This window comes from Coturnix japonica, chromosome 26 (assembly GCF_054131305.1).
Source record: "Coturnix japonica strain WE chromosome 26, WE-NBRP24, whole genome shotgun sequence".
Classification (NCBI taxonomy): Eukaryota; Metazoa; Chordata; class Aves; order Galliformes; family Phasianidae; genus Coturnix; species Coturnix japonica.
The window spans coordinates 1,578,851-1,600,754 of record NC_140688.1 but is presented as its reverse complement, the minus strand read 5'-3'; the positions used below and the strand labels follow the sequence as shown (position 1 = coordinate 1,600,754).

The following is a 21,904-nucleotide window of genomic DNA, read 5'->3' as shown; positions in this document are numbered from 1 at the left end:
GACTCTTCTCCTTTGCCTTTTGCAGCCTCTCGTCAACTGGAACCCAGACTTCGGAGGAGAGAGCTCTCGGCTCCTCGAGCAGCGCAGGCCAAGATCTGCCCGGAGAAGGAGAGCCGAGACGGGCCCCTGCTGCTGCTCCTGCTGCTGCTGCTGCTCCTGCTCCCGCAGGGGCTGCCTGCAGGCAGCGGGTCCGGCAGCCGGCACCCAGGCGGCTGCAGCCAGGGGACCCCGGCCTCCCAAGCGCCGAAGGAGAAACCGCAGCCGATGCCAAGCTCGAGCCTCTCACAGCCGGCCAATGCGTGCTGCAGCAGCTTGGGGAATGAACCAGCCTCTGGACCCGTCCCTGCTGCCACCAAACAGCGGCTGGAGCCCTGGAGACATTTCTACTTCCTTGTCGTTCACTGCTTCATCTTACATGGGAGACAGCTTGCCACGCAACCCAGCGCTGCAGGAACGTCCCTGGCGCCCAAGAGAGCAAGAGCAGCGTGCTCCTGAGGCCAGCCTGCTTTTCCACTCCTTATCGCTCACGGTGAACATACAGCATGAAGTCACGGTGATGCCAGAGGAGTGGGAGCCTTGGGAGGACCCGCAGCGCCCACCTTTCACCAGCTCTGTCTGGGTAGAGGAAGGCTGCTGGCTGCGCACCGATGAAGATGACGAGTGAGCACCCTGCAGTGGGGTCATATCGGCGCCCGCATAGTGGCCCGAGGTGGTAGTGGATAGACCGATAGTTGTAAGGACAGGTTGTTTCAATAATAAATCGTTTCAGTTGTCACTTCAGTTTGGTCATTCACTCCTTTCCTTGAGGGCGAGATCTCAGATGCGATTTTAATTTTGTCAGTGAAAACGTGCAAGGCTTTGGCTTGGTTGAACGAGGTGTACTCCCGCAGGGAACTCATCCCGATACTTCCATCACCCGCCCCTCATCCCGCCCCGCTCGGCCCTGGCTCCGCCCGGCTCCCCGGGCCGCGGCTGCGCGGAGGGCGGTGTGAGCGGGGAGCGCGTCCCGTGCCGAGCCGACAGCCGCCCCATGGCCGTGCCGCCATGCTGCCCAACACTGGGTAAGGCGACACGGGCTTTCCTCCTTCCTTCAGCGGGGCCGCGAGCTCTGAGCCACAGGAGCTGCCGGGGCAGAGCTGGAGCCGGGGCCAGGGCCGGGTGGAGGGACAGACGCGTGCTCCGCAGCCCCTTGAGGGCGATGGGACGCAGGGTGGAGGCCGCGGCCGGGCACGGTGGCCCCGGAGCAGCTGGGTCGGACCCGGAGTCCCGCTCGGTGCTGTTTGCTCACGGGCCGAGCTGTGTGCACGTCCGGAGGGCAAAGTGCGGCTGTGGGTTTGCTGTGGAATCTGAATTGAGTGACTGCTGCGGCGTTATTTCTGCGCTGCTAATGAACGGGGACATACGTTGACCTTATTCGTTCCCGTGTGTTGCAAGCAGTAGTCATGAGATCCTGTACGAGTGCAGAAAGCGCCCACGGTGCAGCCTGTGGGCTGCCCTGGTTGCGGCCGTGCCTGCTGCAAAAGGAGCCCACCTGCATGATTCTAACTCCCTGAACCTGTCCAGTTAACATTTCTCTTACCCCTTAGGCTGTTCAACCATCCAGACTATTATGTATTTACTTGGAAACAAAAGTATTTTGAGAGATGGTAATGAAAGCCTTGCTAATGTGAATGGTGTCAGCTGTTATCACTTTGGCCTCAAATCCTTTCATTCTATCACAGAAGTCAATCAGGTTCACCAGGCTTGATTTTACCTACTGAGATTGATGATGCATTGGAACATGCTGCGCAGGGAAGTGGTGAAGTCACCATCCCTGGTGATGTTCAGGAAGGGTTTAGATGTGGCACTGAAGGACATGATTTAGTGGCCATAGTGGGGATGGGTTGAAGGTTGGACTATATTGTCTTTTCCAACCTTCCAAGTTCTAAGATTACCTCTCATCTATGGCTAGTTTCTCATGTCCTGGTAAACCATGTTCCTAAGCAAGGCACTACCAGTGTCTGCTCTCACTGAATCACCCATGCCACTCAGCAACGCCTTTTCCTTGTTCATGCTCTTCCTACCCACATTATAGCAGATAAACAAGTTGCCACTGGCTTCCCTTGCAAGTCTCAGCTGCAGGTGAACTTTGGTTCTCCTCACACTGTGCTGAAATGCTCATGCAATATTCCCAGTTCCTTTTTATCTCACTGGTGCTTCCACTCTGTGTGACACCTTTGTACACAGGGGCTCAGTCACAAGTCGTTTGCACAGCTGTGTCAGCCTGCTGGTTGGTTGGACAGACTTGTGGGGATTTATTGGGTTAAATGCAGTTACTTGCAAACTGAGTTTTACTGTTAAAGCCTTAAGGAAAATCATGGTCATTTTTGAAAATCTGATTTTTGGCTCTTGTCTTTGGCACCCTGCATTGGGATTGTGATCCTGGACTTTGCCTTTACAGCGTGTTGAGCTACTGGTCCTCTGTGTTCAGAGGGCCAAAAGAATTAAATTACAGAGAGCTGCACTGAGTATCAAAACGTTAGAATTGGTTGGTTTTGTTGTTTTTAGAGGTCACTCCTTTTCTGCTTTTGGAGAATGCAGCAGTTCTGTTGTGGGCAGCCTTGGATTATTGTCTGACTGAAAAGTCTTCAGTGGTGGTGAAAGGCTTTTCTGTAGCTTTATCCATTTATTCTGTATTTTGGGTCTGTTTTCCTTGTAAAATGTTGAAGGCAGTTGCCTCTTGCTAAGACTGCAGTGATTGTTTTTGTCCCCAAAGACTGCAAGAAGTCACTGAGTTCCAGATTTTGCTTTGTTCCCCCTCTTGTTTCCCCTCTACCTCCTTCACATCTTCAGGAAACTAGCAGGCTGCACGCTCTTCATCACTGGTGCGAGCCGGGGAATTGGCAAAGCCATTGCTCTGAAGGCTGCCAGGGATGGTGCAAACATTGTGATCGCTGCCAAGACAGCAGAGCCCCATCCTAAACTATCTGGGACTATCTACACAGCTGCAGAAGAGAGTAAGTTGTAATCAGGGTGGGCTTCAGACTGTGGGCTGTGTGTGTGTGTCATTGCTTAGTTCTTGCGTATGAGTGGGAAACTGCTCTGACTCTCCTAGCTCCCATTCAGCTTTAAAAGAATGAGCCCAAGTGCTTCTCCTGCCTCCCAGGAATTCTGTGAGGTATTTAAGTTTGATGTTAATGAATACACATGTGCATAAAGGTAAAAATGTTATGTTAATTAAAATGTGTGGTGAGCCATGTACATTCTCAGTGTTAGGATTTTGTTGTGGCATCCCTATTCATTATGCAGTATGTAAAAGAGTCAGAGTTTGAAAGGTGTAATTTTTAATGCATTCACTGAATGAGAAAATCTCAGTAGTCAGTTTGTGCAGTCTGAGAGACAAATTCTAAGTGTGCTTTTTTCTAATCACGCAGTTGAAGCAGCTGGAGGAAAGGCATTGCCATGCATCGTTAATGTGAGGCAAGAAGAGCAAATTATCAGCGCCGTGGAGAAAGCTGTGAAGACATTTGGAGGTATGCTGAGGGGCAGGGGAGTCTACCAAGCAGATTATTCAATGAAGAAGAAGAGGAAAGAACAGCCTAACCTGCTTTACTCCTGTTTTTTCTTATTTCACTGCTAATGTGAGGTGACTTACTTTAAAACCAGGGATTGATATTTTGGTGAACAATGCAAGCGCCATCTCTTTGACCGGCACTTTGGAAACAGAAACCAAGAAGGTCAATCTTATGATGGATGTCAACGTACGAGGAACCTACCTCACGTAAGTGCTGAGGCAAAGCCATTTTGACAAAATGTTTAATGCTGTCTCAGTTTGTCTGAGATCTTGGTGCAGAGAGTAATAATAACTAAACGCATATATACTGTATTATTTTTCAAATGTGGTTTTAAAAATGAGATAAATATGTGAGCAGAAGGTAAGAAATATGGGACTAGATGATTCTCTACACTGGTAATCTGGCTTGTTAGCACATCATGGTTTACTCCCTTTCCAGAACTATTACAAGGAGACTATTGCTTCCGAACATCTGGAATATCTGCTTTAGTAGAAGTTGCTGCACAGAAGTTGTGTGCCTTCCCCACTTACGGAAAAGTAAGAACCCCCATATCCTGAACCTCAGCCCACCTCTGAATATGAAACCCACGTGGTTCAAAAATCACTGTGGTAAGTAGCATCCATTGCCTTTGCTGTTATGTGTCGAGAAATGTGTGAGTAACTAATGACGTGTGCAGGAGCGCCAGCCAAGAATTCCAGATATTGTGTTTTTAGTGCTCACAAGAGACTGACAGGAATGGTTCCTCAGAGTGTTTTGCACTGAAAGAAAAGGTGAAAGAAAATTGTTTTCTGATAAAACACAGTACAAATCTCATGCCCCTAGCGTGGCATTTATATTTCCAAGAAGGTTCTGCAGGTAAGAGATAAGAGTTTTTCATAGGATTTCTTAATACTACACCATGTTTTCTATTCCCAATAGAGATAGGAAAGCAAAATCTTTTTTTCTCTGTGCTTCCACATTTGATTTGATAGCGATAAAGCTCATTGCTGTCTTTTTAAATAGGAATTATCTTTGAGGAGTGAAGGAGGCCCCAATTGCGTCTTTGGGCTAGAACATATGTTGCTCATCTTAAACCTGTGGATTATCTTTTAAACTTCAACACTTGGAACATGGTTAAACTCCTCTTGCAAGTCCATGTTCCTTCTCTGCAACATCCTCTTCTCAGAGTATACAAAAAGGATTTACAACGTGCTTTTTTCCTTTTTTTTTCCTTCCCCAATTCAATACTCAAACTCAAAAGGGTCAGTTTGTATCTGAAGGGGGTGGTAGGAGCTGGGAGAGTTTCTGTACTGTAGGAAGATGATGCTCTGACCCCAGAAAGTTGATTTTTCCGTGACTTACATCCTTCAAAAGTAAAATTCTATGTGTAGACTAAATATGTATCCTACTAAATATGGGATTTTTGTGTGCTTTTTGTAGCCTACACAATTTGTAAATATGGCATGTCCATGTGTGTCTTGGGAATGGCAGAAGAATTTAAAGGAGAAGTTGCTGTCAATGCTTTATGGCCTAAAACAGGTGATTATTTTGAATTGTTGTGTTTTGTCCTATACAGGTGGTCTTATTTAGGACTGATTCAGAACACCGAGCACTTCTGTGTATTTTTTTGTGATCAAAGATGTTGTGTGGGTATTGGCTTTCTTTCCTAGTTCTCACTGTTGCCTTCCTATTTTCACTTAAACTTGCCTTCAGCCTGAGCACATTCTGCTTTTTCTCCTGTCTTGTCACTGCTCCTTTCAACATGACTCAAACTTTGGTTTGCACACCATCCCTGAGTAGTATTGGACGTTTATGTCAATATTTAGAATCCCCAGCTAGTTAGATTGCCAGGAAATAGATGAAGCTGACAAGATATGTACCTCTGTAGATGTAAAAAAAAAAAAAGTTTTGGCTGAGTGGGAAATCAATTGCTTCTTCACACAACCATCCAACACTTCTTGCAAGTCACAGCACACTGAAGGGCCGCATAGCAGAAAAATAACTTGGTGTGCCCATCTTATACTAGCTCCAGTTTATTGTCCATGGGTCAGTGAGGACCAGGGCTGCTGTTGAAGGTTTGGTAGCTGCTGAACAAAGAGACCAGTGTCTTGAAAGCATTAGAAGCAGTAAGTGAGCTTTCAAAATTTGTATGTATCAGTGTTTCCTTGATGAAAACTGTTCATGTTCTGAAGTATAAAAGTTTGTAATGTTCAGTCTAGGAAGAAAAATGTTGTTTTGAAAGGTTTATCTGCCAAAACAAAAGTTAACTACTTTAGAGAGTGAGAGAGGTGACTTCTGTAGTATCTACATTACAATTACAAAGTTTTTAATTTAAAGAACATCATATATATGTGATCAGCTTCAATGCTGGAGATTGACACTGTGCTAGTATGGTTCTATTGGTTCATCCAGCTCCTTGAAACAAGAAAATATGCTGATAGTGAGATGTTACGAGCTCTCGATTTAACTAAAAGTGAAAGAGGTAGCCTGCCAAAAGGATGTAAGAGTGTGAATGAGTAGTAGAGGTACTGCAGGGTCAAAGTGGAAGATGCTGTATGTATGAATTAATGGAAAACCAGCAGCACTTTGTATGAAATAGATGGAAGGATGTGCAGATTGCAGGACAGTAGATGGTTTTTCATATCAGTCTTTGCCCATAGTTTTGCTATATTTAGAACAATAATAATTGGCTGTAATGTGAAAGTAGAGGAGCATAAGCCAGGAAAAGTTTGAGTTTGTGCTATTGAGTTTCTCATCTTTAACTTAGAGTCCCTTTGTTATCTCACAAGTTATTGTGGGGCTAAAATTGAGATTTTCAGTATGGTAATGGCTGCAGAAAATGTTAATTGCTGATGCACATTCACTTTGAGAAAGATAGTTGTCCTGTTAGTTTTTCATGTCCTGAATAAAGCCAGAGGAAGTCTTTGTGTGGAAAGTATTGATAGAAGCATTGAATAATATGAATATTACAAGGAGTTCTTCCCTTTATTCCTCTTTTGGTTCCTTTAATACTTTTCAAGTAAGGGAATCTTTACACTTTGAGGATTGTTTGCTGGTTGACCATTCTTCGCTGGTTGATGGTATTTCACAGTTTAGTCTTCTCATGATTTACTTTCACGTGAGAGGAGAATAAAGTTTATGCATTTGCCAAAGAGATGAGTATGTGATGTCATTAGTGTTAAACTTGTAATTTCCTGTCCTCTGAATTTTCCAGCCATACATACAGCTGCTATGGATATGCTGGGAGGATCCGGAATAGAGAAGCAGTGCAGAAAAACTGACATAATTGCAGATGCTGCATATTGCATTTTAACAAAGCCGAAAACTTTCACTGGAAACTTCATTATTGATGAAGTTCTACTGAGAGAAGAAGGCGTTAAGGATTTTGATGTCTATGCAATTGCACCAGGTAAAAGAGATCTTTAAAATGAGAAGCTTGCAAAGGAAGGAAGGCCATATGGGGAATATGGATATATTCCTTTGACTCAGTCAAAAGATGCTTTGCCTCACGTTTGAGAATGTGGATTCTGGGAAAGCACATAATAGTCCACTGAGGCTCTAATAATCAATGCCTATAAAAAAAAAAAAAAATATATATATATATATATATATATTAAACCCATTAGCAAAAAGAAAATAGACCTGCACCACAAGCGCATGTATTACTATTTTCCAAATAGTGATATAGTGTTTCTTCATCTTCAGATGTTTCTGACTGAATTTGTAAGAGGCTTCTGGGTCTGATTTTAAATGTACCAGAACCTAAACATGTCACCTCGTCTTCTTTCAACCTGTAGTTCATTTACTGGTAAATTGAGGTGCTGTTGCCTTCAGAATGGATTCCTGTTTGTGCTGTTCACCCTTACTTGGGCTTACTGTTATTGTTCAACTCCCCTTTAGGTCACCCCCTGATGCCTGACTTCTTCTTGGATGCTGAAACTGACATGACAGCCACATAATCAGAAGGCCGTGGAAGGGCAACCTCTGCATGTACACGTCGATTATTTGTGATGATAATGAATGCCTCCTCTATTTCAAGTTACTTTTGGACTACATTCAAGCTATGTGGCAAAATCTATTGTATTTGGGCTGTTTGATTTATGGAAGTGACTTTAGTGTCTGCAACTTTCACAGTTCATAATCAGCACCTTGTTTTGAACAACCTTTTTGCTTTTTACCACCAGAGTTAAGTGGCATGAAGATTATGAGTAAATATTGCTGTAAAAAAATCACAAGCAATCAGCATATTTTGCAGGAGTGTTACATCTTTCTTGCAGTGTGAGAACTTGAGAAGCTTCTATTCCTACATGAAGTTCTCACAGTCGTACATGATGTGAATGTCTACAAGATGAAATAGAGAAGTTGTTTTTTTACAAAAGCATCAGGTTCACTTTTTCAGAATAGTGATGTTTCTATTGGAGGGCAAATAGGAATACTGGATATGTTTTATAGGAGTGCCAAAACAAATATAGGAAAGAAAGAGGCTAAGTTTGAAAAGAGCCCAGTTCCCTTGAAAATACTATTTGTGAGTGCGCGCTTAGACTTTTCTGCCAGGAACTGATACTGCCAACTGCCCAGATCTCCAACACAGTAGCAATTCACTGAGTAGAATAATTATTTCCTGATACACTGACCTTCTGCATGGCTTTTAGGGGCTGCTAAGCATTACATGCCTTATAAATTGCAAATGCTCTTTCTTAATGTTAAATGAGCACATTCACTGCAGTGTACAAAGTTGCTGATTAAAGTAGTGAATTGATTCACACCTTAGAAGCTTTTGCAGAAGAACTGCTGAAAACATATATATTCTTAGAAAGATAAGTGAGATAGAGCGTTCCAGCATTTTACAGAGAATCCATCTGTTTCTTTTAGGTGCTTCACAGGCATCAGGTGGAGCCAAGCTTAATAAAGAATCAGCTTCAGCGGGGCCTGTTGCAGAAACATTCAGAGTTATTCAGGGAGAACTCAATAAAGAAATAGTGAAATCCACGCAGGGCGTCTTTCAGTTTGAATTGTCAGGTAAGACCATCACTTGTAAAATTCTCAAATGCTCACTTTTCTAGCAAGAGTCAGTCTGTATTTTCACATGTAAATACTTGTCTTTTATAACTGGTCTAGGAACAGGGACATCTTTGGGTGTGCTCTGTAAGATGCTGCCTTTCAGAGCCAACTTCAGCACATGTGGGATTTACCCTGCTGCTGTTGTCACAGGGAGATGCTTTCTGCATCAGCAGCATGTGCTGCTCTTTTGGGGACTGTGGTGTGTTTTCGTGGTGTTTCATTTCTGCTGTGTCACCCTGCTGGCCGTGCTGCACAGGGTCAGCATGGTAGTTCTGTTCCAAACCCCTGCTGCCTCCAGCTCCACCAGCAGCCACTGCCTTGTCCCCTGACACTGTGGCACTGTGGGGCATCTGCTGGGGCTGACCTTGTCTGCACAGAGAGTGCGGGGCAGCTTCTGGCACAGCACCTCCAGCACGTCTAGCACGAAGATGGGAGAGAAAAACAGGCGGGGGTAGCAAAGGGCAGGGCACACAGTCCTTGTGGTGCTGCCACAGGTTCTCCCTGTTCCACTCAGGTGATGAAGGAGGCACTTGGTACCTTGACCTGAAAACCAGCAGTGGGAGTGCTGGGTTTGGGAAGCCTCCTGCAGCAGCTGATGTTGTGATGAGCATGTCGAGTGGCGACTTTGTGAAGATGTTCACTGGTGAGTAACAAACGGGTTTGGCAGAACTGAGGCAGCTACTGGTGGCAGGAAACATCTTGCTGATGGATGAGCTGACAGGCTCACCTCTCTTTGTGGTCTTGGAATTGGATGAGCTGTAGCTGGAAGTGCATGGCCTTTAAATTCCCTTCCAACGTAAGTCACTCTGTGAGTCCATGATTTTATAATAAAAATATCTACTGCTTTGTTCAGTAGCTATTGAACTTTTCAGAGCGTAGCTTCAGAAAGCATCCAGTCAATCTGTTGAACCTCTTTTCTGATGCTTTTACAGTAGAACTTGGTAGCAAAGTAACTACTATATGATATCGCAATCTCCAGTTCCTTTCCTTTTCCTGATGATTCTGTGTCTTCTTTTTAGGTAAACTAAAGCCAACCATGGCCTTCATGTCAGGAAAATTAAGGATTAAAGGTAACATGGCACTAGCATTGAAGCTAGAGAAGATGCTGACACAGTTTAATGCTAAACTGTGAGGGAGAAGCTGTACCAGCAGAACATCCAGCCTTTCTTTTATAATAGCAGTGCTACATTTTAAAACGATAATCTACTTTTTTCTCTTTATTTGTGTGTATAACAACTGTGGATAAAATGCTGATCTGTTAGAGAAGATCTAATTTAGTTTTATTAAGACTGAAAGGTGTTTGTGATTAAACAATTCCTTCTTGAGAATACTTCTATTATGTAACTGGTGTTTTCCTTTCTTACACTCCTTTGGAGCAATGCAACACACCTGAAGTGGGTTTTCTTTTACATATTTGCTTGCATGCGTGCATGTCCCATAAGAAGTCTGGGAGGAGCAAATATCACCTTGCAGATCTTCACACAAACACACCCCCAGCCCAGACTGCCACAAACAAGGTAATCCCTCCCACAGCACCTGCGTGCAGCACCAGAAGGTTTAAACTACAACATGTTTACAGGCACATCACCTTCCCTCTTTAGCATGGAAAGAATGGAAACTCATGAGAAAAAGCACAAATGCTCTCTAAGTGGACAAGAGCACAGATCCTCCTCCTGGTTCAAGAGCACGTGCAAAGCCAGAGGTAGCAACCTCACAGTGTTGCCAACAGAACTGCTCAAAATGTAGGGCATTTTACTCCTAAGTATGTAGAGAATATTTCAAGACTTAGAATTTATTTTCTAACTCGTGCAATGGTCAAATAGTTTATAGTCTTCAAAGCCTGTGCTCAAACAAAATTATTTGTGCTGTAAAGGTTCCATCCCTGTTGAATTCTGGTAATAATACAGAGAATGTTGAATTCACTTATGCACTCTGCAGTCCCAGCGCCATGAAAAACATGAACGAACTTTCCTTTTGAGGTGACAGCTTGCCTGTGGCTGTGTGGTTGTTCCCACACTTGGCTACATTATGCAATACTGTATGTGTAATGCTGGTTGCAGCAGTGCAATCAGGAAGTATGCCTTAGGATTGCCAGGGCTGTTACATCTGGAAGGAGATGTAAGCAGATGTGGCTTGTTCTCATCTAGATAAGATGAAGAGTATTGAGGGGATAGTGCAAGAAAAAGAATCTTTCAAAAGCAGTCAAACAAGTGCTTTGCTGCATGACCTGAAAGGGTGATGGTACCAGATTGTCTTGGTGTGAGCACATGGTAAGATTTTTGTGTTAATAACTAAAGACCGTTAGATACGCTGCTGTTCTCTGAGCTGAATAAACATCAGCTGGCGGTACCTCATGTATGAGCAGAGGATGGGTGAGAAGGTGGTGTGTTTGGAAACTGGGGGTGGCTGGGATCTAGAAGATGCAGAGTGAGCTGACAAAAGGTAAAGGTTGAAAACAAAATGGGAAAAGAGTTTTGCCAGTTCCTCAGCCGGTGACCCTCCTGAGAACTGAGAGTGGGGAAAAATTAATCAGATGAAATTCCAGCTCCCTCCCTTGAAGACTGACAAAGATTTTAGAGGCACATGTTCATGTTGGACTACACCTCTTTTCCCCTATGAATAAAAAACCTTGCTGCCTCAAAAAACAGGGCACCTTACCCTTCTTTGATCCAGTCTTGCTCAGATCTGGAGGAGCTGGAGAGAGCTGCAGCATAAGTATTCACATATAGTAGTACTTTTAAGCACAACCTGTAGGTGACAGCAGGGCAGCAGCACCTCCAGTGCTGTGGGCTGCTCATGGGTGTGTTGCTCAATTCTATGCAGCTGTGAGCTGCTTGCAAAATGCTGAATGTGCTGTGACCAGCACAGTGCAGAGCTTTTACTCTATTTCACTTTCTGCCTTCCCTCGGAATAATGCACCTACTCTATCACAATTGCATTTGTGTAAAAATGAATATTTGAAACCCTGTTCTTTTGGTTACTCAGCTGATCTCCATTCCCTTGTTAGTAGTCCTGTGTTTTTTTATGGCTTGCACCATCATTAGTCATCTGCCTGTGCTATAAGATTCTCCTTTATCTCTCGTTTGCCTACGCCATATTCAAGCATTTCCAGGAAAAGCTCAGGGTATTGAAATATCCTTGAGTGGTCTAAGTATTCTTTCAGAATATAGGGGGAAGGAATGTGCTTTAAGCACCCGCATCTAAGTAGCTTCTGCTACACTCATAAATTAGATCTAATCCAACACCTGTGAATAACAGCTCCCCTCTGCTTTATAGTTTAGCTGTTCTTTTGGAAACCTGAATTGTGAGTATTGTGTGAGAAACAATTGATGCAATTACATTTGCTGGAAAGAATAACGACTGTCACTTCCTTTGGAACAAGAGGAAGTACACCATTTTGTGCTTTTTCTGTCTAATACAACAGCACATGTGAGATAAGTAGTGACTAGATCTAAGGGAAGACATGTAATATGTTCTCTCCACAAGTAATTCAGCTTCAGCAGATCCACTGCAGTTAAATTTTCTAAGGTACCTCAAACGAGATCAAGGCTTGGCTTTTCAAAAGATGCGTTTGCATGTGGGAGGGAACCTCTGAATGTTGTGCAATGAGCTGCAGCCTCTCTTCAGCCCCTAAATTAATGAATATCCATGTAAGTATGTTCAGCACACAATCAAAGTGCTGCCAAAACAGTCCCATTTAATGCAATTATCAGCTACTTTGCACTGTCCGTGCTTTCCCTTTGTTGGCACCTACAACACAATGCTGTCACAAGGGGAGCACGCAGGCACACAGCCCTTGGCAGCCCTTCTACATGATGCTGGGCAGAGGTGAAAATACAAAGAGGCTCAGTGAGGCAGGCACAGAGTGCCAGTGTCAGGTGCTCAGGTGGGGCTATGGGCATTCTGGGGACCTTCCCTGCCCAGAAAGTGTCTTTTTTGGCTCAGTGAGAGTGTTTTGAAGGCCCTCCAGGAAAGCATGATTTGGGAGTGGAAGATTGGTATGTCATGCTGGTCACACATCCATCCTAGTGCAGAACAGAGAGCATTCATTCACACTCCTACTACTGCTCCTTTAAGCTCTCCTACAGTCTGCAGTTCTGATTTACCAGCAGTCAGCAAAGAAATCATAGCTTCTTCCTACTCATTTGTCTCTAGCAGTCAAATAAAACCATTTGTGTCAAACCTTTCTCTCTGTAGCACCTGCTTTGGCCTGGAGGCGTCTCCCTCAGACTCACAGATAAGCATGCTGGCCCTGAAGGATTCCAAACCATGGCTCTCACCACAGCTCCCCTCCCCCCAAGTTGAAACAGACCTTTTTACAGTTATAAACTGCATGTAAAGATCATCATACTCGAATAGAATGCACATGTTTTGACTTAGCCAAATGGAACTGTGTGGTAATAGTTACTTGCAAAGAGTTTGCTCTTCTCTCCAAGCCATTTTGAAAGCTGTGTGCCTTGAAGGCCAACTGCTCTGATTTTAATGCCTCTTTTCTCCATATTTCTGTGCCTAATTCAGTCATACTGCAAAAGTGAAGGTAGTTATATGGATTTACAGCACCTTTGGGTCTCAGCAGCAGCCTAGAGACACGAAGCACATGTGCTTGGAGACTCATACTGCCCAAGTGCTCTTTTCTTCACCAAAGGTCCTCTTCCTTAGTTAGAAGGTGCCATGGTGGGGCTGCAGGATCCTTCTTCGGGGAGATTTTATCACCAGAGTGAGGAGATGATTATACAGAATTTGTCCACATGGGTGTGTGTGCATGATGACACTAAGCTGAGTGGTGCAGTTGAAGGAATGCCATTCAGAGGGACCTTGACAGGCTTGAAAGGTGGGCCTGAGTGAACCTAATGAGGTTCAACATGGCAAAGTGCAAGGTTTTGCACTTAGGTTGGAAGAACCCCAGGCACCTGTACAGGCTGGGAGGAGTGGTCCTTGAGAGCAGCTCAGCAGAGAAGGACCTGGGGGTGCTGATGGATGAGAAACTTAACATGAGCCAGCAGTGCGCTCTGGCAGCTGAGAAAGCAAATGGGATCCTGGGCTCCATCAGGAGATGGGTGGTCAGCAGGGATAGGGAGGTGATCGTCCCTCTCTACTCTGCTCTTGTGAGGCCCCATCTGTTGTACCGTGTCCAGGTGTGGAGCCCTCAGTACAAAAAAGACATGGAGATTTTGGAAAGGGTTCAGAGGAGGGCCACGAAGATGATCAGGGGGCTGGAGCACCTCCCCTATGAGGACAGGCTGAGGGAGTTGGGTTTGTTCAGCCTGGAGAAGAAAAGGTTGCGGGGTGACCTCATTGCAGCCTTTCAATACCTGAAGGGAACTTACTCCCAGGAGGGGAGTAAACTCTTCGAAAGGGCTGATAATAGCAGGACTAGGGGAAATGGTTTTAAGTTGAAGGAGGGAAGATTTAGGTTGGATGTTAGGGGAAAGTTCTTTACTAGAAGAGTGGTTAGGTCCTGGAACAGGCTGCCCAGTGAGGTTGTGGATGCCCCGTCCTTGGAGGTGTTCAAGACCAGGTTGGACGGGGCCCTGGGCAACCTGATCTAGTAAAGGTGTATGTTTGGTGGCCCTGCTAGGCAGGGGGGTTGGAACTACATGATCCTTGAGGTCCCTTCCAACCCGGGTAATTCTGTGATTCTGTGTGATTCTGTGAGGAAACCAAACCATTTAGGTACCTGAAATGCTTCTGCTCCTGCAGTCTGGCAGAAAGCAATGCCCTCTGTCTCATGCCATCTCTGCACAAACTGGAAGGGAATGGGGAGACATATGTCAGATCCAATGGGACAGGACTTCACTGGCTGCAGTTTAAAGCAAATCACCCCAGCTCTTGTTGCCCTCTATTGCTGGGTACCCCTTGCCCCTGGCCACTGGATTTCCACGCATGCATCCTTCCTTGGAGCTAAGTGTGCCTTTCCCAGCAACAAGCAGCGAGCTGGAGTCAGCACCAAAACCAAAACCTCCTTGTGCCTTTCCCTGTCCTTCTTTCACACATTGTCTTTTAGTTTCAGAAAATAGGGCCAGACCCCAACGAAACAAGAGCTCTAAGACAAAGCAGCTGCTTTATTTTCCTCCTCCCCTTTCCTCATCTACACCCCACAGAAAGACCATTTGCCAAGTAAGGGATGCAGTGATCAGGTGTATGAGGGGCAAAGCAAATCAAGCTTAATTTCAAAGGCTTGTCTCTTCCACGTGACTTCCCTGAGGTCTGATACAATTGTACAGCCATAGACTCATAGAATAACCTGGGTTGAAAAGGACCACAGTGTGCAGGGTCTCCAACCAGCAGACCAGGCTGCCCAGAGCCACATCCAGCCTGGCCTGGAATGCCTCCAGGGATGGAGCATCCACAACCTCCATGGGCAACCTGTTCCAGTGTGTCACCACCCTCTGCGTGAAAAACATCAACCTAATATCCAACCTAAACGTCCCCATATCACTTTTAAAACATTCCCCCTTGTTCTATCACTATCCACCCTCGTAAACAGCCATTCCCCTGCCTGTTTATACGCTCCTTTCAAATACTAGAAGGCCACAGTGAGGTTTCCCTGGAACCTTCTCTTTTCCAAGCACAACAAGCCCAGTTCCCTCAACCTGTTCTCATAGGAAAGGTGCTCCAGCCCTCTGATCATCTTAGTGGCCCCCCTTAGCATTATCTGCATTTCTCTTTTGCCTTCCTAAAAAGCACACCTGCTTCAGGGCACATTTCATCCCAGTGTTAGGCCTTGTAAGAAGCACTATGGCAAGTCCATATGCAGAAAACATTGGCATTCCATTCACTAACAGAGAAACTATTCTGCCCTTGCTCCTGACTCTTGTCCCTGCCTCCTCCTGCACTGGGCAGTGTTTGTGGGCAATGAAAGAAATACCCACATTCTGGAAAATACAGACAAAAAAGAAACAGGCAGAAAAGCGGCACTAATACTTTGTCACTGGTGGGAATCTCCACAGAAAGTGCTGTGCTAAAGGTGTGAGGTTAAGGGATCATCACTATCAAGATAAAAGTCACAGCATGGAAGATTTAGCGATGGCGTGCTGACTAGAAGGAAAAAACAACACTTACCTTGGAGCTTGTTCATTTTCTCTCCTATCATCAGATATCTTCTCATCATCTACGTAGCTCTGAGGTTGGCCAAAGCCTGTTGCCATGAGCTTTGCTAAACGCAACAGTGCTGTGGCTCAGAGGTATTACACCAGCACATAGCATAGGAGAACTCCATAACCCAAGTGTCAAGGGAAGAAGAAAGGGGAACTGTTACAATTAATTACGTTCACTAAATTGATAATTATAGGCTTCTTGTCACACACTACTGCCTACAGCAAAACAGCACAGGTGTTGACAACTGTGATTTCTGCATACAAGCAACCACTCGAGGCTGAGCACACTCTCCTGTCTCTTTGCCATGTCTAGAAAGACCCAGAAGAGCTCAGTGTTCTCTTGCTGTTAGTTTACATCCTCCAAGCACTTCCAAAGGCACGCTGCTCTGTAGAAAAAGCTGAGCTGCCCAGAAAGTTTGTGCAGGAAGAAGGCAGCAGTATCAGTGCACGTCGTCCTGGGGGATCTGAAAGCATTTGTGAAGAGAACAGGGAAAGAAGAGGGAAGAGAGCAAAACCAACAGGCACTAGCACTGCTGCCCACAGGGGGCGGGGCTTGAGGCAGGGCCTGTGCCAGAGGGGGGCCTGGCACAGTTAGGGCCAGCTCAGGGCCCAGAGCAGAGGGGGAGCAGGCAGAGGCAGGGCCTTGGGGCCCAGGATGGAGGAGGACCAGGCACAGCTGGGGCCAGCTCAGGGCCCAGAGCAGAGGGGGACCAGGCACAGCTGAGGCCACTGCAGGGCCCAGGTGAGAGGGGAACCCAGCACAGTCGGAGCTGCTTTGGGGCCTGGGCCGATCCCCCTTTTTGGCACATATGAAATGCTCCCAGCTGTGCTGCACAGCAGAACATCTTCCAATGGAGATGAAAGTCTGTGAAATGAAAGAATCCTTTCTTATTTCTTTCACGTTTGTGTTTGTTGACTGCAGTTCCAACCAGGTGGACTCGCAGTGTCTTGCAAGTGCCACCTGGAAGCAGGTACAGACTGGAGACACAGCACCCTCAATGTCCAGGTGAGTAACAGCAGCCAAGGAGGCCTTTGGGCCCTGCAGGGTCCAAGTGTGGAGCATTACACACAGGAGCAGCTGAGTATAAAGACAGTGGCAGAGCTGCAGAGCTTGCCATAGTAGGGAGGCACAGTGGCTCAGCTCATTTCCCACAGTAACGCAGGAAATAAGAGCCATGAGGGAAATGCAGATGCCTTCTGCCCCCATCAGAGGGGAGGAATGAGCTGCACTTCCACAGAGACATTCCTCTCACAGCCACTCACACCTCAGGTGTGGAGGGACGAGCTGGGGCTGCTGGTGGCAGCTGTGGAACACTGCCATCTGTGGTGCTCCATCCTACCTTGGAGGTGGGCATGTAGAGCTGAGGACCTTTGTCACTGCACAAATGACTGCAAGCAGAGATGTAGCAGAGGGAACATAAAGCATTTAATAACTTATCATACAAAGCAATGAGTAATAGAAATGACAGTATTTCCAACCAAATATCCCCCATCCTAGCAGTCATGCCTGATCTCTACAGTCCCACCCAAACAATTTCCCAGCCCCCTCCAATTCCTCCTCACTATCCCACCCCTGAATTTCCCTCCCCCAATTCCCACACAGTAATTGCCCACACTAATTACCAGTATGCAGGGCATGGGGAACACCTGTTCCTTGTGTGCAGACACCTGGAAAAAAAAGAAGTGGCAGGGAACTGGAGGTCTGTAGCAGGTTGTGGAGGCTCTGCATAGAACATAACCCCAGACCACAACCCCATCAGCTGCTGTGGCAGCATCATCCCTGTCACTGGGGGATGTTGCCAGTGGTGGACAGGGACACAGGGAGAAGCCACACCTTGGTGTAGCTCTGATCTGCTCATGTCCAGTCCAATCCTCTATAGCACTTTCCATCTTATGTCCTTTGTTCTTAACCGTATCCTTCCTTCTCTTCTGCTCTTTTTCTTTCTTTTATGTGTCTTACCTGTATCTGCTTTTCCCCTCTTCTGTTCTTTTACTGCTCTGGTCAGCATCCAGTGTCTGCACCACAACTCTAGGTTTTGGGATGGAGAAAGGTACCCAGGGCATAGATTTGTACAAGAAAAGCTCTCTTGCTATGCCCAACAGGTGACAAAAAGGGGCCCTCAGGACTACAAAGGCAGCTTGTTTCTCCAAAAAAAAAAACCACCTTAATTCTTTTCTTTATAAGAAACATTAGAATCTTACAGAGGAGATGAAAATCATCTTCACTATGCTTTTAGACTGTGCATAGACTAGACCAAGATGTGTGGTGTTGCTTTGATACCTTATGAGGAGCACCGGTATTAGTTGATGAAGCTAACATTGTCTCAGAAGCACAATAATGGAGTACTTTTGTTTATAGTTGGCCTGAATGCAGTACAGGAGTGTGTTGCAGTAGTACTTGTTCTGAAATTCTAGGCTCTGACAAAGAAGTTTAGCAGGGTCCAAAGCACTTGTGAAAACAGTAAAATATTATTACTTCCTGTGTTAACAAATGAGTCTGTTACAATAGGATGATGAAAATAATACTGCTTTAATGTGCTAATCATCAAACAGAGGATCTAGTCAGATTTCTAACTTCCAGCTCTTTAATTTTAGAGGTCTAGTTTGGAGCCTAGGGGACACATACAAGTTTGCCTGCGTATTAAACCCTTTATGGCACGGGAGAGAGCAAATGGATCGCAGGTAAGGCATTTATTTAATCATAAACAAAAAAACAACCCTTAAAGTATATATGTTTTCTTTCCTGTAAGATGACCTTTTAAAACTTTTTTCATGCCTGCATTACTTGTGCTTCCTTGTAATAGGGATGTGTTTCACTTGAGGACTCAACAAGCATTATACTGAAGTCCCCTAAGAGCTCATTGGGAAGAATGAGCGATAAAACTTTAGGGCAGACAACACAGAAGTTCACCTTTTCACGGGTAAATTAATTGTCTTTAAATGATATTAAGTTATTTATGGAAAAAGTTGCTTGTCTTCTGTTACTTCATATAAAGCAAACAAGTTTTTCTTAACTGTCTTTAGAATTATCAACGTGTATCTGACTCCTTACAAGTACCTAAATATTGCTTAAACAAAATAAAGAGATTAACCAGCTTCTTGGTAACATTCAGGTGTTTGGACCTGAAGCAACTCAAGAAGAATTCTTTGAAGGTACTGTGAAGCAACCAGTGAAAGAGTTCTTAGAAGGATGTAATCGCCTTGTTTTTACGTATGGCGTTACAAATGCTGGGAAAACTTACACATTCCAAGGTATGAGCAGAAATGCTTTTTCTTTGAATTAATTTCTTATAGTGAGAACTACTTCTAGAAGAGAGAGATGTTATGACTTCTTACCTAGTTACTCAACAGGCCTTGTACGTTGCCTTCTTTTGAATATTAGTAGCCTTGAAAAGTCGTCTTCTTCCATAACAAATATTACTAAATTTACAAGTGTGTAAGACAGTCTATACTACAATAACTTTGGTTTTTGTTCCTACTATAAATGCGTGCATCTTAAATGCTGTTCTTTATTTGAAGGCAAAGTATGTCTGAGTTTGATTTATTGTAGGCAGAAATTAAACATTCTGAAACATTTGATCAAAGTATTTCAATCTTTTTTCAAATTTCTGATTTTAGTAATAACAGCAGCATAGAAGATTGTGTTCCCTGAGCTTTAGTAGTACAGAAATAATACATCAATGTCCTTTCTGGCTGGGAGCAGTTGTTTTTTATGTTTAATATCGTCATAACAAATGAAACGATTGGGTTCACAGGAAACAAATTCCCCTTATTTCTGTTATTTAGTGTTCTGTTACTATGTATTTCCAATAGTTTTATATGCATGGAGCTGAAGACTTTCCCACAGTAATACCCTTTTAGGACTTAAATATTAAGAATCAACAGGGTAGTATGTTCAAAAATTATCTTTCTATGCACCTTCCATACAGCACTATAGAAATTCTTCTGCGTATTGTCCTCTCTTGTGTTCATGACTGACTTTAAAACACTGAAGCTTGCTTGGTATTTAGTGACAGTGGAAAAACTAAGGCGTGAAGTAGGCAAGATGTGGAGGTAGTTGTGTGCTCCAAGAAAAGGCAATGGGAAAGGAGCTGAGTTACTTTAACAGTTTTTATGAGACTTGTAGATATTTATAAATAGGGTTTGTGGGACGAACGGGATGTTGTAGCAGAGACATCACTCTGGTTGTTATTTCAGGGTTGTTTCAGAGCGGGAAGGGAGCCTGGTAAACAGTTGAAAATCTGCACATCTGTTAAATGTGGGAGTTTGCTGTGGGTTATTTTTTCTTCTTAAGGCTAAGCTTATGCAGAATATTCTGGCTGTTTTAAAGTGATGCCCTGTAATGTCTAAGGAATGGGATGTGAGCTGTTGCTTAAAGCCAGTATTTTTCAGGGAACAGTCTAGTAACACTGCAAACATTGCTTCAGACTGTAACTGGCCTCTAAATTCTTTGTGTATACTTTGAGATTAGAATCAGTTATCTTTGTTTTCATTTATGTTTATATGTTGCTTACAATAGTAACCTGGCCCTTCTTTTGTGTATTGCTTACAGGGACAGAAGATGATGTTGGTATTTTGCCAAGGACAATGGATATGTGGTTTAAAACTGTTGGAGGAAGGCTATACACAAAAATGGATCTGAAACCTATTAGGTGGAGAGATTACGTAAAACTGACTAATGACAAAGTGAGAGAAGAAATTGCTCTTAAAAATTCGTTGCTTCGTCTGACAAAAGAGGTAGGAAACTATAAAGAAATGATGAGTACATGCATCTTGTGATAGTTCAGTGTTATCCTTTCCATTCTGTAATGAAAGAGGGTTCTGTATTTACACACAGTTTTCTATTTGTCTTTCTGTTCCTGCTGAAAAAGAATGAAACATCTTATTAGTGGTGTGCTACACCGCACTGGGGTATTTTAGTTGTGGAGTATATTAACTTGATCTTACTGATGAGTTGGTTAAGTGTGGACTTCACAGTGTGAAAGGCAGGTGGCAGTAAAATTCCTTCTGAATTATTTCAAGAGCACAGCTGAGTATGAAGTCTGGCTCCAATGATCTTTAAGTATTTCGGGGAAAAACAGCACGTGTCTTCTACATGAACCAAAGATGTGTAAAACTGTTCTAGGTTTAGTGAGTATGTGGAAAGAAAATGCAGTGGACAGCTATATGCTGATCTCATCCTACTCCATTAGAGAGTTAAGATGCGATCGTGCGATATAGGTGCCTCCTCTAGTTTCAAGAACCGTGCTCCTAGGTAAAATACTTGACCTTATAAGCTAAGTAGGTACAAGCTTTGCTGACTATACAAAGCCAGATCTGGGTGAGTGTCATGTAGATGAAAACTTCTATGTTAGAAGTTTTACTTCTAAGCATACTGTATCTGGTAGGTGAGATTCCTCCTCTTCAGTAGATGAGAATTTCTTTCTACTTTTGTGCTCTATAAAAAAGCAACACAACCTGAAGCCTGGGAACTGAGTATACATCTATGAACATCATGAGATCTACATGTTGGGAGCTATTCTGTATTTTCTATGACCAAACTACTTAAAAATATTATATTTACAAAATTTAGTCATAACTTCATTTGTGTAACACTTTGATAGCCCGAGTTAAGAAATAATAAGCTGCTTATCTACATTAAGTGATCGAGTATTCTACCTTAACTTCCTTTTCTGAGAGTTGACCTAATAAGCCATAGGATATGGAAGTCCTGAATTAAGAAAATCCCAATAAGAAAAATATTTCAGGAGTCCAAGATTCATGAAGGGTAAAAAGCAGATTATAAATGGGCTATTGAAAATCATCTTATTAAATAACTCCTTTTCCTGTTGGGGATTCTCTCCCTATTTGTTCTTTTTCTTTCTGAATCAGGAAGCTGAAGTGCATCAGATCTTATAGTAAAGGAATTGTCAGAAATGAGTAGTAAGGTGAAACCAGTCAAAATGTGTAGCCAGGATTTTTGTGTTGGCACCTTGGAACTATACTGTATTGTTTTGTGGTAGAGCAATACAGCTGCTTTTAAATAAATAAATAAATAAATAAATAAAAGCAACCAGTGGTGTATTGGTGCTGTACATCAATAATAAATCCTAAAGTCTCTGTTTTCTTTCGTAGGTAGACCATCACAACAGCACTAATGACAAATCCCCAGCTGATTCTAAGGGTATGTTTTATATTAAACAGTAGCAATTAGAAAAGCTTCTGTAAGGTCAA

General features: G+C 43.9%; 1 protein-coding gene and 1 pseudogene across 2 annotated transcripts; both read left to right on the top strand.

Moving 5' to 3' along the window:
• Positions 1–931: 931 nt before the first annotated feature.
• LOC146756547 (hydroxysteroid dehydrogenase-like protein 2) lies at positions 932–9,924 on the top strand (annotated as a pseudogene). Its single transcript, XR_014937234.1, has 11 exons — positions 932–1,061; positions 2,833–2,996; positions 3,414–3,512; positions 3,646–3,760; positions 3,993–4,162; positions 4,974–5,072; positions 6,748–6,942; positions 7,434–7,529; positions 8,424–8,552; positions 9,109–9,237; positions 9,614–9,924. The product of XR_014937234.1 is annotated as a hydroxysteroid dehydrogenase-like protein 2 (transcript).
• Positions 9,925–16,629: 6,705 nt separating this feature from the next.
• LOC146756546 (kinesin-like protein KIF20B) lies at positions 16,630–21,877 on the top strand. The gene is made up of 6 exons (XM_085524229.1): positions 16,630–16,697; positions 18,287–18,373; positions 18,496–18,612; positions 18,805–18,943; positions 20,244–20,428; positions 21,806–21,877. The coding sequence occupies exons 2-6, from the start codon at positions 18,344–18,346 to the stop codon at positions 21,875–21,877; spliced, it is 543 nt and encodes a 180-aa protein (XP_085380355.1). The 5' UTR covers positions 16,630–16,697; positions 18,287–18,343.
• Positions 21,878–21,904: the final 27 nt, after the last annotated feature.

Coding starts and splice junctions, on each gene's coding strand:
- LOC146756546 (XM_085524229.1), top strand. CDS start 18,344: ATGGCACGGGAGAGAGCAAATGGATCGCAG. Junction 18,613..18,804: donor AGAAGTTCACCTTTTCACGG/GTAAATTAATTG, acceptor GGTAACATTCAG/GTGTTTGGACCTGAAGCAAC. Junction 20,429..21,805: donor TGCTTCGTCTGACAAAAGAG/GTAGGAAACTAT, acceptor TTTCTTTCGTAG/GTAGACCATCACAACAGCAC.